Source organism: Panulirus ornatus, chromosome 9 (assembly GCF_036320965.1).
Source record: "Panulirus ornatus isolate Po-2019 chromosome 9, ASM3632096v1, whole genome shotgun sequence".
Taxonomy (NCBI): domain Eukaryota; kingdom Metazoa; phylum Arthropoda; class Malacostraca; order Decapoda; family Palinuridae; genus Panulirus; species Panulirus ornatus.
The window spans coordinates 30896035-30911129 of record NC_092232.1 but is presented as its reverse complement, the minus strand read 5'-3'; the positions used below and the strand labels follow the sequence as shown (position 1 = coordinate 30911129).

At 39.9% G+C, this 15095-nt stretch overlaps 1 protein-coding gene across 8 annotated transcripts in view; it reads right to left on the bottom strand.

Annotated features, from left to right (window-relative positions):
• The window catches only part of snama (something that sticks like glue), a 301283-nt gene that overhangs the window by 117049 nt on the left and 169139 nt on the right, over positions 1 to 15095 (bottom strand). For all 8 annotated transcript variants that reach the window (XM_071664963.1, XM_071664959.1, XM_071664964.1 and 5 more), the window contains exon 5: positions 14738 to 14785. In XM_071664963.1, the coding sequence (XP_071521064.1) occupies positions 14738 to 14785 (48 nt within the window). The remainder of the gene's footprint in view (positions 1 to 14737; positions 14786 to 15095) is intronic.

Here is a 15095-nt window from a genome sequence, read left to right as displayed (position 1 = left end):
AGTTTTTTCGGTAGTGGTTGTAGTAGCAGTAGTAGTACTGCTGTAATAGTAGTATACTTGTAATAGTAGTAGTAGGTATATAGTAATTTTTTTTTTTTTTTTTTTTTTTGTCGCTGTCTCCCGCGTTTGCAAGGTAGCGCAAGGAAACAGACGAAAGAAATGGCCCAACCCCCCCCCATACACATGTATATACATACGTCCACACACGCAAATATACATACCTACACAGCTTTCCATGGTTTACCCCAGACGCTTCACATGCCTTGATTCAATCCACTGACAGCACGTCAGCCCCGGTATACCACATCGCTCCAATTCACTCTATTCCTTGCCCTCCTTTCACCCTCCTGCATGTTCAGGCCCCGATCACACAAAATCTTTTTCACTCCATCCTTCCACCTCCAACTTGGTCTCCCTCTTCTCCTTGTTCCCTCCACCTCCGACACATATATCCTCTTGGTCAATCTTTCCTCACTCATCCTCTCCATGTGCCCAAACCACTTCAAAACACCCTCTTCTGCTCTCTCAACCACGCTCTTTTTATTTCCACACATCTCTCTTACCCTTACGTTACTCACTCGATCAAACCACCTCACACCACACATTGTCCTCAAACATCTCATTTCCAGCACATCCATCCTCCTGCGCACAACTCTATCCATAGCCCACGCCTCGCAACCATACAACATTGTTGGAACCACTATTCCTTCAAACATACCCATTTTTGCTTTCCAAGATAATGTTCTCGACTTCCACACATTCTTCAAGGCCCCCAGAATTTTCACCCCCTCCCCCACCCTATGATCCACTTCCGCTTCCATGGTTCCATCCGCTGCCAGATCCACTCCCAGATATCTAAAACACTTCACTTCCTCCAGTTTTTCTCCATTCAAACTCACCTCCCAATTGACTTGACCCTCAACCCTACTGTACCTAATAACCTTGCTCTTATTCACATTTACTCTTAACTTTCTTCTTCCACACACTTTACCAAACTCAGTCACCAGCTTCTGCAGTTTCACACATGAATCAGCCACCAGCGCTGTGTCATCAGCGAACAACAACTGACTCACTTCCCAAGCTCTCTCATCCCCAACAGACTTCATACTTGCCCCTCTTTCCAAAACTCTTGCATTTACCTCCCTAACAACCCCATCCATAAACAAATTAAACAACCATGGAGACATCACACACCCCTGCCGCAAACCTACATTCACTGAGAACCAATCACTTTCCTCTCTTCCTACACGTACACATGCCTTACATCCTCGATAAAAACTTTTCACTGCTTCTAACAACTTTCCTCCCACACCATATATTCTTAATACCTTCCACAGAGCATCTCTATCAACTCTATCATATGCCTTCTCCAGATCCATAAATGCTACATACAAATCCATTTGCTTTTCTAGGTATTTCTCACATACATTCTTCAAAGCAAACACCTGATCCACACATCCTCTACCACTTCTGAAACCAAACTGCTCTTCCCCAATCTGATGCTCTGTACATGCCTTCACCCTCTCAATCAATACCCTCCCATATAATTTACCAGGAATACTCAACAAACTTATACCTCTGTAATTTGAGCACTCACTCTTATCCCCTTTGCCTTTGTACAATGGCACTATGCACGCATTCCGCCAATCCTCAGGCACCTCACCATGAGTCATACATACATTAAATAAACCTTACCAACCAGTCAACAATACAGTCACCCCCTTTTTTAATAAATTCCACTGCAATACCATCCAAACCTGCTGCCTTGCCGGCTTTCATCTTCCGTAAAGCTTTCACTATAATAAAAAGTATTATTATACTTAATTGCAATCTCCCGTGTTAGTGAGGTAGCACAAGGAAACAGACAAAAGAAAGGCCCAACCCAGCCACATAAACATTAATATACATAAACATCCGCACACGCACATATACCTATACATTTCAATGTATACATACATATACATACACAGACATGTACATAAATACATATATGTACATATTCATACTTGCTGCCTTCATCCACTGCCATTGCCACCCGGCCACACATGAAATAGCTGTCGTGTGTAATGCACCGAAACCACACCTCCCTTTCCACATCCAGGCCCCACAAAACTTTCCATGGTTTACACCAGATGCTTCACAAGCCCTGGTTCAATCCACTGACAGCACGTCGACCCCAGTATACCACATTGTTCCAATTCACTCTATTCCTTGCACTCCTTTCACCCTCCTGCATGTTCAGGCCCCAACCGCCCAAAATCTTTTTCACTCCATCTTTCCACCTCCAATTTGGTCTCCTGCTTCTCCTCATTCCCTCCACCTCTGACACATATATCCTCTTTGTCAATCTCTCCTCACTCATTCTCTCCATGTGACCAAACCATTTGAAATCACACCCTCTTCTGCTCTCTCAACCACACTCTTTCTACCACCACACATTTCTCTTACTTTTTCATCACTTACTTAATCAAACCACCTCACACCTAATACTGTCCTCAAGCATTTCATTTCCAACACATCCACCCTCCGCACAACCCTATGTATAGCCCATGCATCGCAACCATATAACGTTGTTGGAACCACTATTCCTTCAAACATACCCATTATTGCTCTCGTAGACTACATTCTCGCCTTCTACACATTCTTCAATGCTCCAAGAACCTTTGCCCCTCCCCCACCCTATGACTCACTTCCGCTTCCATGGTTCCATCTGCTGCTAAATCCACTCCCACATATCTAAAACACTTCACTTCCTCCAGTTTTTCTCCATCTAAACTCATCTCCCAATTAATAAAAATTATAATATTAATAGTAGTATTAGTAGCAATAGCCAAGAAAAGTCTAATATGCAAGTCTACTTAACACATAACACGTCAAGTCCCATCAACCGAGTGATTCAATAATCCCACCAAAAAATGGAATATGCATAGGTATCTTCTTTTGTCTGTTTCCCCTTTTAGAAAACCCCCCACTCCTGTCCCCTTTACTCGCCTTCTACGACACGTGAGGAATGCGTGGGAAGTATTCTTTCTCTCCTATCCCCAGGGATAAAATATTGTGGAAGGTATTAAGAATATATGGTGTGGGAGGCAAGTTGTTAGAAGCAGTGAAAAGTTTTTATCGAGGATGTAAGGCATGCGTACGTGTAGGAAGAGAGGAAAGTGATTGGTTCTCAGTGAATGTAGGTTTGCAGCACGGGTGTGTGATGTCTCCATGGTTGTTTAATTTGTTTATGGATGGGGTTGTTAGGGAGGTGAATGCAAGAGTTTTGGAAAGAGGGGCAAGTATGAAGTCTGTTGTGGATGAGAGAGCTTGGGAAGTGAGTCAGTTGTTCGCTGATGATACAGCACTGGTGGCTGATTCATGTGAGAAACTACAGAAGCTTGTGACTGAGTTTGGTAAAGTGTGTGAAAGAAGAAAGTTGAGAGTAAATGTGAATAAGACCAGGGTTATTAGGTACAGTAGGGTTGAGGGTCAAGTCAATTGGGAGGTGAGTTGTATAGGTATGTATATTTGCATGTGTGGACGTGTATGTATATACATGTGTATGTGGGTGGGTTGGGCCATTCTTTCATCTGTTTCCTTGCACTACCTCGCTAATGCAGGGGACAGCGACAAAGCAAAATAAATAAATAATCTTCTTTTGTCTCAACCACATGCTTACCCAATGGAGAGAGCACATGCTGATCACCATTCAGCCAATCAGTACCTTAGGCCACCAGTTTTGGTCTCTCCTGTTAGCTAAGTTTAGCCCTGAGGGATGAATTTATTTGAACTCTTTTCCCCTTTTTATAAGTGCACAGGAGACATACAATGTCTGAAAAATGGCATGGATGTGTTGGGAATATGGGCAAGCATTATTGAAAAGAAACATTTTCTCCTTATCAAGGTAAGATGCAGTTGGTCACAGTGCTTCATGTCTACAGGAGTATGATGGGTTAATTTCTAATATTTCTAGGTACTTTTCTCTGTGCAAAAGATCCATAATATATGGAAAATGGCATGCAGGTGTTGACTGGTTAATTTCTAATTTTTTCTAGGTACTTTCCTGTGTGCAAAAGATCCATAATGTATGGAAAATGGCATGCAAGTGTTAAATGTGGGTAACGTGGGCAAGTTAGAGCTAAAACTGATGCGAAAAATCGATATCATACAGCATACAGACAGTGATCAATACGTATCAGTCTTTTCTCTTATCTTTACTATGCACTCAACCAATGAAAAAAAATTATTGGGTACAGCTTTGAGGCAATCAGCAACTTGAGCTGTCAGGTATAGGCACTCTATGGAATGCCATATTCATCCTAGCGAGTTGTGTTTATTTCCTGTCTTTACCCCTACTTCTGATTGCCCAAAATGTCGGGAAAATGGTATACAGGCCTCAGTGTTGGTAAACTGGGCAAGCATTTAGGAAAAGAGACAGACTGGAGGTTCAGATTCAAGTTATAAGGAGAGATGAAGCCAGTACTACTGTGATGTGTTTTTAGAAACATGATGGGTTTATATCAACTATTTCTGCCAACTTTACTGTGTGCAAGAGATCCATGATGTCTGACAATTGGCATGCTAGTGTTAGTGAAAGTAAATATTAAAGGAAAAGCAGCAGTTCAGATATAAAGAAAAAGAAAATCATGTTGTTAGGCATATAGCTGCTGGTTAAGGTACACATCAATCTCTTCTTTTGTTCAAGCTGTGTTCTCAGCCAATGAGAAAATGATACAGTATAATCTTAAGCCAATCAGCAATTTGAATTGCCAATCTTGAACATTCTCCTCACAGCCATGTATACAGTAACTTGGTGACTTATTATTTGTCCATTCTGCCTTCCTTTACATGTGCAAAATACCCAGATTGTCTTGAAATGACTTGGAAGTGATAGTGATGATAGCACTGAATCAAAAAAGGCATCACTTTGGATATCAAAAAAAAGTCAATAAGGCACACTGAGGCAGGTGAGCGTCGGGTTATTATTTTCAATTAGAAAAATCCAGAAGAATAAGTAGAAGACCAGGGCTTCTCTTAACTCCACCTCTAAAACACTATATCATGCTGGCCCTTGAATGGGTTTGTGGATGGAGGACATGATGCATCAACATATGCCCCTATGCTACTTAGTCTGTTCAAGCTGTTCTACGAGTATTGTTCCATAACTTATTGTAAGTCTTTATGTTTTCACGTCATTAAACATTAGTGTAATTACTCATAAATTGTTTTAAAATATATTGTGCATATACAATCATCCTTTCTACAATCACCAGTATCACAATGGATCCTCACAGTCAGAGTTCTTTGACCAGGATCCCATCCCCAGTACTCATAGTCAGAGTTCTTTGACCAGGATCCCATCCCCAGTACTCATGGTCAGAGTTCTTTGACCAGGATCCCATCCCCAGTACTCACAGTCATAGTAGCCGTAGAAGTAGAAGCAGTAGCAGTAAAAAAAGAAGTAGTTGTAGAATACCTACAGTGGTGGTGGTGGTGGTAGTACTATTAGTAGTAAAGGTCAAGTATCCCTAATCCAAAACTCCAAAATGCTCCAAAATCCAAATCTTTTTGAGTGGTGACATGACATTACAAGTTGAAAATTCCTCACCTGACCTCACTTGCCCATGTTGGGCTCTAGTGCTCTGTTGGTGCCAGTTTGTTACAAACCATCATTACCGCCATACCTACATCCATTACTCACTGTTTTTTGCTTATTCTCTACACAGTGGTACAAAAAAATTGTTAAAAATGTTAAAAAGGCCTGCAGATACCCCTATGGGTAACAGTGAAATAGCTGAAAAGGTTCTGAATGAAGGGGATCGTGATAACAGAGACAATGAAGAGACTTTGTTAACACTGCAGGAAAAGTGCCTACAGGCGATATGGTGAAAATGCGCGATGGATTTACTGAAGGACTAGAGCAGAGTGCATTCGTAACAGAACAAGAAATCATGTCAGTTTGTAAAATCAAAGAAAGACTTCAAAGACAAAACCACTATTAATGAGGCAGATGACTCAAGAGGAAAAATTTAAAAAAGCCATCCTGAAGAATGCCTCCTCATCCCTAGAGGACCCACTTCCCCAGCTTCTGATGTTCCTTCTCACAATGATGTTAATAGTGATGTACCCTCCCCTTCAAATTTCTCAGACCATATGTAGTTCTGCTACTTGTTGCTGCATTTATCTTCTTTTATAAGCAGAGATCGGTTTTTTTTTTCTTCTTTTTTTAGGCAAGTGCAAAACATTATGTGGAATCTGATTTTCGTTCCACCAAAAATGCCATGTTTGAGTGTAACATGAACAGCACCATTACACTGAAATTTTTCTATTTATTTTCATTACATTTACAGCTACCTGTACTTATCATGCACCAAATGCATATTTGTTTTTATGTCTCAAATAAAACCTAAGAAAATAGAATTCAGTGTACTGTAACCTTTTAATTAGAACACAGCATTGTGGGTTGGGAACTGAAATCTGCAGTTGTTTGTTACAAGTTGCTATTGTTTAACAGCTGATACAAATATTCTGCTGATGCTACTGTACTGTTTAGCTACCCTAAACACATTATCATTTCATTGTATTAATGGTATTTCATATTTTTCTACTGTTAAGTACTTATGTGTGAATAAGTGTATGAAAATTTCTTTTCAGTAGCACATAAATTCAGTTAGGAATTTGTGACACCTTAGCTTTCTGATGGTTCAGAGTTATGCAAACTTTGTTTCATAAGCAATATTATCAAAAAATATTGTACATTACCTTCAGGCTATGTGTATAAGGTGTATATGAAACATAAATGGATTTTGTGTTTAAGATTTGGGTCCCATCCCCAAGATATCTCAATCTTATTATGAATAAACAAATATCCCAAAATCCAAAAAAAAAATCAAAATCTGAAACCCTTCTAGTCCCAGGCATTTCAGATGCGGTTCACTCAACCTGTTCTAGTAGTAGTAGTAGTAGTATAAGTAGTAGTAGTAGTAGTAGTAAAATTAGTACTAGTAGCTGCAGTAGTGGAAGCAGCGAAGTAGAGGCAGTAGTAGAGTAACTAATAATAAAAAAGTAGTATCATAATATTAGTAGGATGACAGTACCAGTCGTAGTGGTAATTGGAAGAGAACAGTAGTAGTAGTAACAGGATGGTACTAATAGCAGTATTAGTATTCATAGCGGTGTTGATAGTGGAAGAGGTAGTAATAGTAGCGGTAGTGGTATTAATCTAGTAGTAGTAGTAGAAGCAGTAGTAGTAGTAGAAATAGTGGTGACAGTAGTACAGTAATAGTAGTAGTAGTAGTGATAGCAGTAGTAGTAGTTGTTGTAAAAGTAGTAGTAGCAGTATTAGTTGAAGCAGTATCAGTTCTAGGAGCAGATGCAGAAGTTGAAGTACTAGTAGTAGCAGTAGTAGTAGAAGAGCAGTATAACACTTATTAGTAGTGAAGCAGCAGCAGCAGTAGATCAAACAGTAGTAAGTGAGACAGTAGCAGCAATAGAAGTAACATCACTGTGGTAGTCATTGTACAGGTGATGACTGACTCTGCATATCCAAAGTTACAAGAGTAAGAAGTCACCTTGAGGAAAGGAAAGAAAGAAAAACAGAAAGATTGTCTCAAAGACCTTTTCACTCCCAAATAGCCCAAATGTTCTTTTCTTGCTACAGCATGGGGTGCACCCTTAAAGTTGCAGGAGTCCCTTGAATGGGGTTATGGGATTCCATAATAGTAGTAAAAAATAATAATAATAATAATAATAATAATAATAATAATAATAATAATAATAATAATAATAAGAAGAAGAAGAAGAAGAAGAAGAAGAAGAAGAAGAAGAATATCTAAATTTCTAAAAGATCGAACAGAAATAGGAGCTCCAGGCTATGTGGGTACAAATGAAAGTGGGTTGCAAGATGGGTGATTATTAATCAATAAATAAATAAAGAACAATTTATTAAATATAGGCTGAAAATACACAGCTGAAGTATTGCAGATATTACAGAACTGAGAGGTCATAACAGTAACTAGTTAACATATCACAAAAGAGCTTAAGGTCAAGATGGAGCTAACCACCAAGAAGAGGACGATCATGTGAGGCAAGTGTTTTGAGAGCAGCTGTGGGAGGATGCTAGCACTTTTGACGCTAAAGCTTGGGTACTAGTGATGGGTGACTTAAATGCAATAGTGAGTAATGTGGCAATTGAGGGTATAACTGGGGAAAATGGGGTTAAAAGCGAGGTGAATAGTTATGGTGAACAGGCGCGAAAGAGAGACTTTTGGATGTTAATGTGCTGAGAGGTGCAACTGGAGGGATGTCTGATCATTATCTTGTGGAGGCTAAGGTGAGATTTGTGAAGATTTGTATGGGTTTTCAGAAAAGAAGAGTGAATGTTGGGGTGAAGAGGATGGTGAGAGTAAGTGAGCTTGGGAAGGAGACTTGTGTGAGGAAGTACTAGGAGAGACTGAGTACAGAATGGAAAAAGGTGAGAACAGTGGAAGTAAGGGGAGTGGGGGAGGAATGGGATGTATTTAGGGAATCAGTGATGGATTGCGCAAAAGATGCTTGTGGCATGAGAAGAGTGGGAGGTGGGTTGATTAGAAAGGGTAGTGAGTGGTGGGATGAAGAAGTAAGAGTATTAGTGAAAGAGAAGAGAGAGGCATTTGGACGATTTTTGCAGGGAAAAAATGAAATTGAGTGGGAGATGTATAAAAGAAAGAGACAGGAGGTCAAGAGAAAGGTGCAAGAGGTGAAAAAAAGGGCAAATGAGAGTTGGGGTGAGAGAGTATCATTAAATTTTAGGGAGAATAAAAAGATGTTCTGGAAGGAGGTAAATAAAGTGCGTAAGACAAGGGAGCAAATGGGAACTTCAGTGAAGGGCGCAAATGGGGAGGTGATAACAAGTAGTGGTGATGTGAGAGGGAGATGGAGTGAGTATTTTGAAGGTTTGTTGAATGTGTTTGATGATAGAGTGGCAGATATAGGGTGTTTTGGTCGAGGTGGTGTGCAAAGTGAGAGGGTTAGGGAAAATGATTTGGTAAACAGAGAAGAGGTAGTAAAAGCTTTGCGGAAGATGAAAGCCGGCAAGGCAGCAGGTTTGGATGGTATTGCAGTGGAATTTATTAAAAAAGGGGGTGACTGTATTGTTGACTGGTTGGTAAGGTTATTTAATGTATGTATGACTCATGGTGAGGTGCCTGAGGATTGGCGGAATGCGTGCATAGTGCCACTGTACAAAGGCAAAGGGGATAAGAGTGAGTGCTCAAATTACAGAGGTATAAGTTTGTTGAGTATTCCTGGTAAATTATATGGGAGGATATTGATTGAGAGGGTGAAGGCATGTACAGAGCATCAGATTGGGGAAGAGCAGTGTGGTTTCAGAAGTGGTAGAGGATGTGTGGATCAGGTGTTTGCTTTGAAGAATGTATGTGAGAAATACTTAGAAAAGCAAATGGATTTGTATGTAGCATTTATGGATCAGGAGAATGCATATGATAGAGTTGATAGAGATGCTCTGTGGAAGGTATTAAGATTATATGGTGTGGGAGGCAAGTTGTTAGAAGCAGTGAAAAGTTTTTATCGAGGATGTAAGGCATGTGTACGTGTTGGAAGAGAGGAAAGTGATTGGTTCTCAGTGAATGTAGGTTTGTGGCAGGGGTGTGTGATGTCTCCATGGTTGTTTAATTTGTTTATGGATGGGGTTGTTAGGGAGGTGAATGCAAGAGTTTTGGAAAGAGGGGCAAGTATGAAGTCTGTTGGGGATGAGAGAGCTTGGGAAGTGAGTCAGTTGTTGTTCGCTGATGATACAGCGCTGGTGGCTGATTCATGCGAGAAACTGCAGAAGCTGGTGACTGAGTCTGGTAAAGTGTGTGAAAGAAGAAAGTTAAGAGTAAATGTGAATAAGAGCAAGGTTATTAGGTACAGTAGGGTTGAGGGTCAAGTCAATTGGGAGGTGAGTTTGAATGGAGAAAAACTGGAGGAAGTGAAGTGTTTTAGATATCTGGGAGTGGATCTGGCAGCGGATGGAACCATGGAAGCGGAAGTGGATCATAGGGTGGGGGAGGGGCGAAAATTCTGGGAGCCTTGAAGAATGTGTGGAAGTCGAGAACATTATCTCGGAAAGCAAAAATGGGTATGTTTGAAGGAATAGTGGTTCCAACAATGTTGTATGGTTGCGAGGCGTGGGCTATGGATAGAGTTGTGCGCAGGAGGATAGATGTGCTGGAAATGAGATGTTTGAGGACAATGTGTGGTGTGAGGTGGTTTGATCAAGTAAGTAACGTAAGGGTAAGAGAGATGTGTGGAAATAAAAAGAGCGTGGTTGAGAGAGCAGAAGAGGGTGTTTTGAAATGGTTCGGGCACATGGAGAGAATGAGTGAGGAAAGATTGACCAAGAGGATATATGTGTCAGAGGTGGAGGGAATGAGGAGAAGAGGGAGACCAAATTGGAGGTGGAAAGATGGAGTGAAAAAGATTTTGTGTGATCGGGGCCTGAACATGCAGGAGGGTGTAAGGAGGGCAAGGAATAGAGTGAATTGGAGCGATGTGGTATACCGGGGTTGACATGCTGTCAGTGGATTGAATCAAGGCATGTGAAGCGTCTGGGGTAAACCATGGAAAGCTGTGTATGTGTATTTGCGTGTGTGGACGTATGTATATACATGTGTATGGGGGTGGGTTGGGCCATTTCTTTCGTCTGTTTCCTTGCGCTACCTCACAAACGCGGGAGACAGCGAAAAAAAAAAAAAAAAAAGTGAGACACACACAAGTATATATGGGCAAGCAGGAAAAAGGGTAAGAAAGCATTAATGGATTATACGGTAATAGACAGGTATGCAAAAGAGATATTCTTGGATGTGAATATGTTGCGAGAACCAGACGGTGGAATGTCTCACCATTACTAGGAGGAGGCAAGGGTGAAGATTTGTAAATGTATTTGGAAGAGGTAATTCACAAAATTGGGATGAGGGTGGTGATAGTAAGTTAGCTTGGAAAACAGAAGTGTGTGAAGTAATACCAAGAGAGATTGGGTGCAGAGTGGCAAAAAGTGAGAGTAAGCAAAGCAAGGGAAACAGTGGTGGCATGTGCAAGTGATGTAACATGCAGAAGGTGAGACAGGGTAATAAGTGGTGGGGTGACAAAGTTGCTAGTGAAAGAAAACTGGGGTGTATAGATGGTACTAACCTGGATGGAGTGCACAAGATTGCAAGTTGTGCAAGAAAGAGCAGCAGACTATCAGAAGACAGTGCAGAGGAAGAAAAATTGGGGCAAGTGAGAGTTGCGGTGAGTGGATATCATTTAACTTCAGTGAGAAAAAGATTCTTTGGAAGATTAATAGTGAGAAAAGCAAAAGATCGGATAAGAACACTGGTGAAACAGGCAAATGGGGAAGCAGTAACATGTAGTGATGAGGTAAGAAGGAGACTAAATGAGCATTTTGAAGGAATGTTGAATATGTCTGATGATAGGGTGGCAGATTTCGCATGTTTGGGTCAGGGAGGTATGCAACGTGAAAGTTCATGGAAAGTAGTGTGAAGAGATATGGTGCAAGCCTTGAATAAAATGAAGTGTGGCAAGGCAGCTGGTGTGGATGGTGCTACAGCTGAATTTCTTAAGAAAGGGGATAACTTGTTGATTGGTTGTTTAGGGTTTTCAATGTATGTATCAATCCTGGTGAGGTGCCTGAGGACTTGCGGAATGCAAGTATAGAGCCAGCGTATAAAGGCAAGGGGGACAAAGTTAAGCATTCAAGACCAAAGAGGTATAACATTGATGAGTGCACCCAGTAAGTGTTATGGGAGAATAGTGACTGAAAAGATGAAGGCATGTACCAGACTGGAGAGGAAGCAAGTGGTTTCAGGAGTGGTAGAGGATGAGTGGATCAGGTATTTGCTTTGAAGGTGTGTGAGAAATACTTCCAGAAACAGGATATGCGCATCATTTATGAATCTGGAAAAAGCACATGATAGGGTTGATAAAGATGCCTTGTGTTAGGTCTTATGAATATATGGTGTGGGAGGAGACCTACTAGAGGCAGAGATGTTTTTATCGTGATCGTAAAGCAAGTGTACAAGTAGGATGAAAGGAAAGTGAGTGGTTCTGGATAAAGGTTGGCCTATGGTAGGGGTGTGTGTGTGTGTGTGTGTGTGTGTGTGTGTGTGTGTGTGTGTGTGTGTGTGTGTGTGTGTGTGTGATTTACCATGGAATCTAATTTGTCTATGCATTGGGTGGTGAGGTAGGTAAATGCAAGGGTCTTGGAGAGAGGGGCAAGTATGTAGTCTGTAGGAGGTGAGAGAACCAGGGAAATGTCAGCTGTTTGCTGATTACATAGCACTCACTGATGGTAGATTAGATTCAAGTGAGAAACTGTAGACATTGATGAGAGTTTTGAGTGTGTGTATGATAAAAGAAAGTTGAGAGTAAAGGTAAATATATGCAAAGATATTACATTTAGCAGGGCAGAGGGACAGGTTAGTTGGGGTATGATTTGAATGGAGAAAATTTGGTGAAAGTGAAGCTTTTTAGATACCTGAGAGTGGACATTGTAGTGAATAGAAATATGGAAGTGGAAGTGAGTCAGACGGTGGGTGAGGGGAAAAGGCTCAGGGAGCATTAAGGAATATGAAAAATAAGTCATTTTCCAGAAAGGCAAAAATGGCTATGTTTGAAGTTACAGTAGTCCCAACAATGTTGTATGGATGCGAGGCATAGGCCATAGATGAGAAGGACTGATGTGCTGGAAATGAAACACTTGACAATATGTGGTGTGAAGTGTTTTGATGAAGCAAGTAAGAAAAGGTTAACAGAGGCATTGTAATAAAAGTGTGGTTAAGAGTGCTAAACAGGGCATGCTGAAATCATTTGTACATATGGAAAGAAAGAGCGAGGAAAGGTCAGAAGTTGAGCGATCAAGGAATATGGGGAGACCAAACTGGAGATAGCACGATAAAGTGAAAAATATTTTTGGTGACCTGGGCCTGAACATGCAGGAGGGTGAAAGGAATGCACTGAACAGAGTAAATTGGAATGATATTGTAAACAAGGGGCAACATTTTGTCAATGGATTGAACAACGGCATGTCAAATGGCCAAAGGACACCATAGAAAATTGGAGGGGCCTGGTTATGGATAGGGGGCTGTGAATTTGGTGCACTGCATAAGACAGTTAGACAATGAATGAGTGAATGCAGTCCTTTTCATCTGTTCCTGACACTACCTCGCATAAAACAGGAAACTGGACAAGTATGAAAAAATAAAAAATAGTATAAATAACAATAGCGATAAGAACAGGAAACATATGAAGACTAAAGTTTGTAAAAACCAAAGAACCAGAATTGGGAAAACTAGTTTTCATCTAAACAGCTTAAATCTATCATTTTCACATGGCAGAAAATGCTGTACTACTATTGTATGATGCCCTGCCATGATAACCAAAAAAGATATGTTCTCTTTGTAGTATGTTAGTATAAGTGTGGGAGAAACCATTATAACAATACAGTAAACCCTTAATCTCATGGACTAATGGGGGAAAAAAAATGCAATGAATTGCAAGCCATTTTCCATTACATCCAAAATTTTATCAAGGACCATTAATAAATGACTTATCAAGAAGTGTAATAGGAACCTACCTTATTCCTTCAAGCCTGGAAGTGTTCAGGGAGCAGCAAAGACTAATTTGAGTAAGAAAGAAATATCTATGAGATCATCTGGAGTCACCTGAATCAGAAATGGGGCTAGCAAGGGGAACAAGTTACTCTCCCAACATTAATGATGCTCAATCATTTTCAACTTTTCACTATGCTGAGGTGTATCCTGGATCTCACAGTACATGCAACACTGATAGCACTCTTATCTACTATGATTCAAAACAAAAGGAGAGGCCTATGTACCATAAAAATCACTGGAATTGCATGAGACCACAGGCAACAAATTTCTTTGTGTGTTGACCAATTGGTTACTTTTCTCAGACTGGTAAGCAGTGATCAAACTATGTTTTGTTTCATCTAGAAATTTCAAGTTATCTTTGTAAGTGGAAAGGCACAGAAGATAATATTCCACAATCATTGTAAATAAATGTAAAACTGTTTATGTGTGATAACATTATTAAAATAACAAGGTGAAGCGCTACATTCTCCTAATGTGTCCCAAACTGAGGTCTGGAGCAAATGAACTATTCCTTTACATCCCAAACTCAGTCCAATGGATCCTTAGTTTACAGGTGTAAATTTGCAATGTAACAAACTTTTATGGAAATGTCTGTTGATCCCAATCTTAGTCCAATGGGATCTAAAGGTTCTATTAGAAGCCAAATTCCATTACACTGAAGTCCATTAGAATAAGGGTTTACTGTATACCATAGAGAAAAGAAAAGTAATTCAATGTGTTTGAAAAATCTTTATAGCTGTAAGGAAAACACCCACAAAAACATTCAAAATGAAAATTAAGAAAAATAGTAATTAATAACCAAAAATCATTCATCATAAGCCTCAAGCATACCTGTTGATATAAAACTCTAAACAAAGCTTAATAAAAAAAAGAAGTAAGCACCAGTTGCTCAAGCTGCCATAAATGAATGAAGTCTAAAAATAAAAACAAACTTCTTATGTGGACATAATGACCTCTTTAAATTTAAAGGTTACTTTGCTTATTACAATCTGTAATGCATTATATATGACTAACATTTCAATGTCTCAATTTACAAAGCAAGCACATCCAATATCAAAAGCAAAGTACAGTAACTAAAAACAAAAAATCAAAGTACTCACCTCTTTAATTTTTCTGTCAATTTCGGCAGCTTCAGCAGCATCTTCTGTCTGTTGGTAGAAGACAACCTGTAGATACTTGCTTCCCCCCACCCAAATGAATTACCTGCAGAGCAGTGTAACAAACATTTCTTGTGCTTTTCTTGCACTTCTTTTAACAATGAAACTTTTTTCCTCATAGTCAGACAAAGGTATATTTCTGCTGACCTATCAATACCTTATTTCTAATATAATATTCTAGATCTTTTTGTTTGAAACCAACAGTGTTTTTCTCTTAGTTGTAAAACTAATAGCAATTAAATATAATAATTGAAATTATTACTTTTAAAACAAATTCAAAAGATATCAGTCTGCTTCGAGA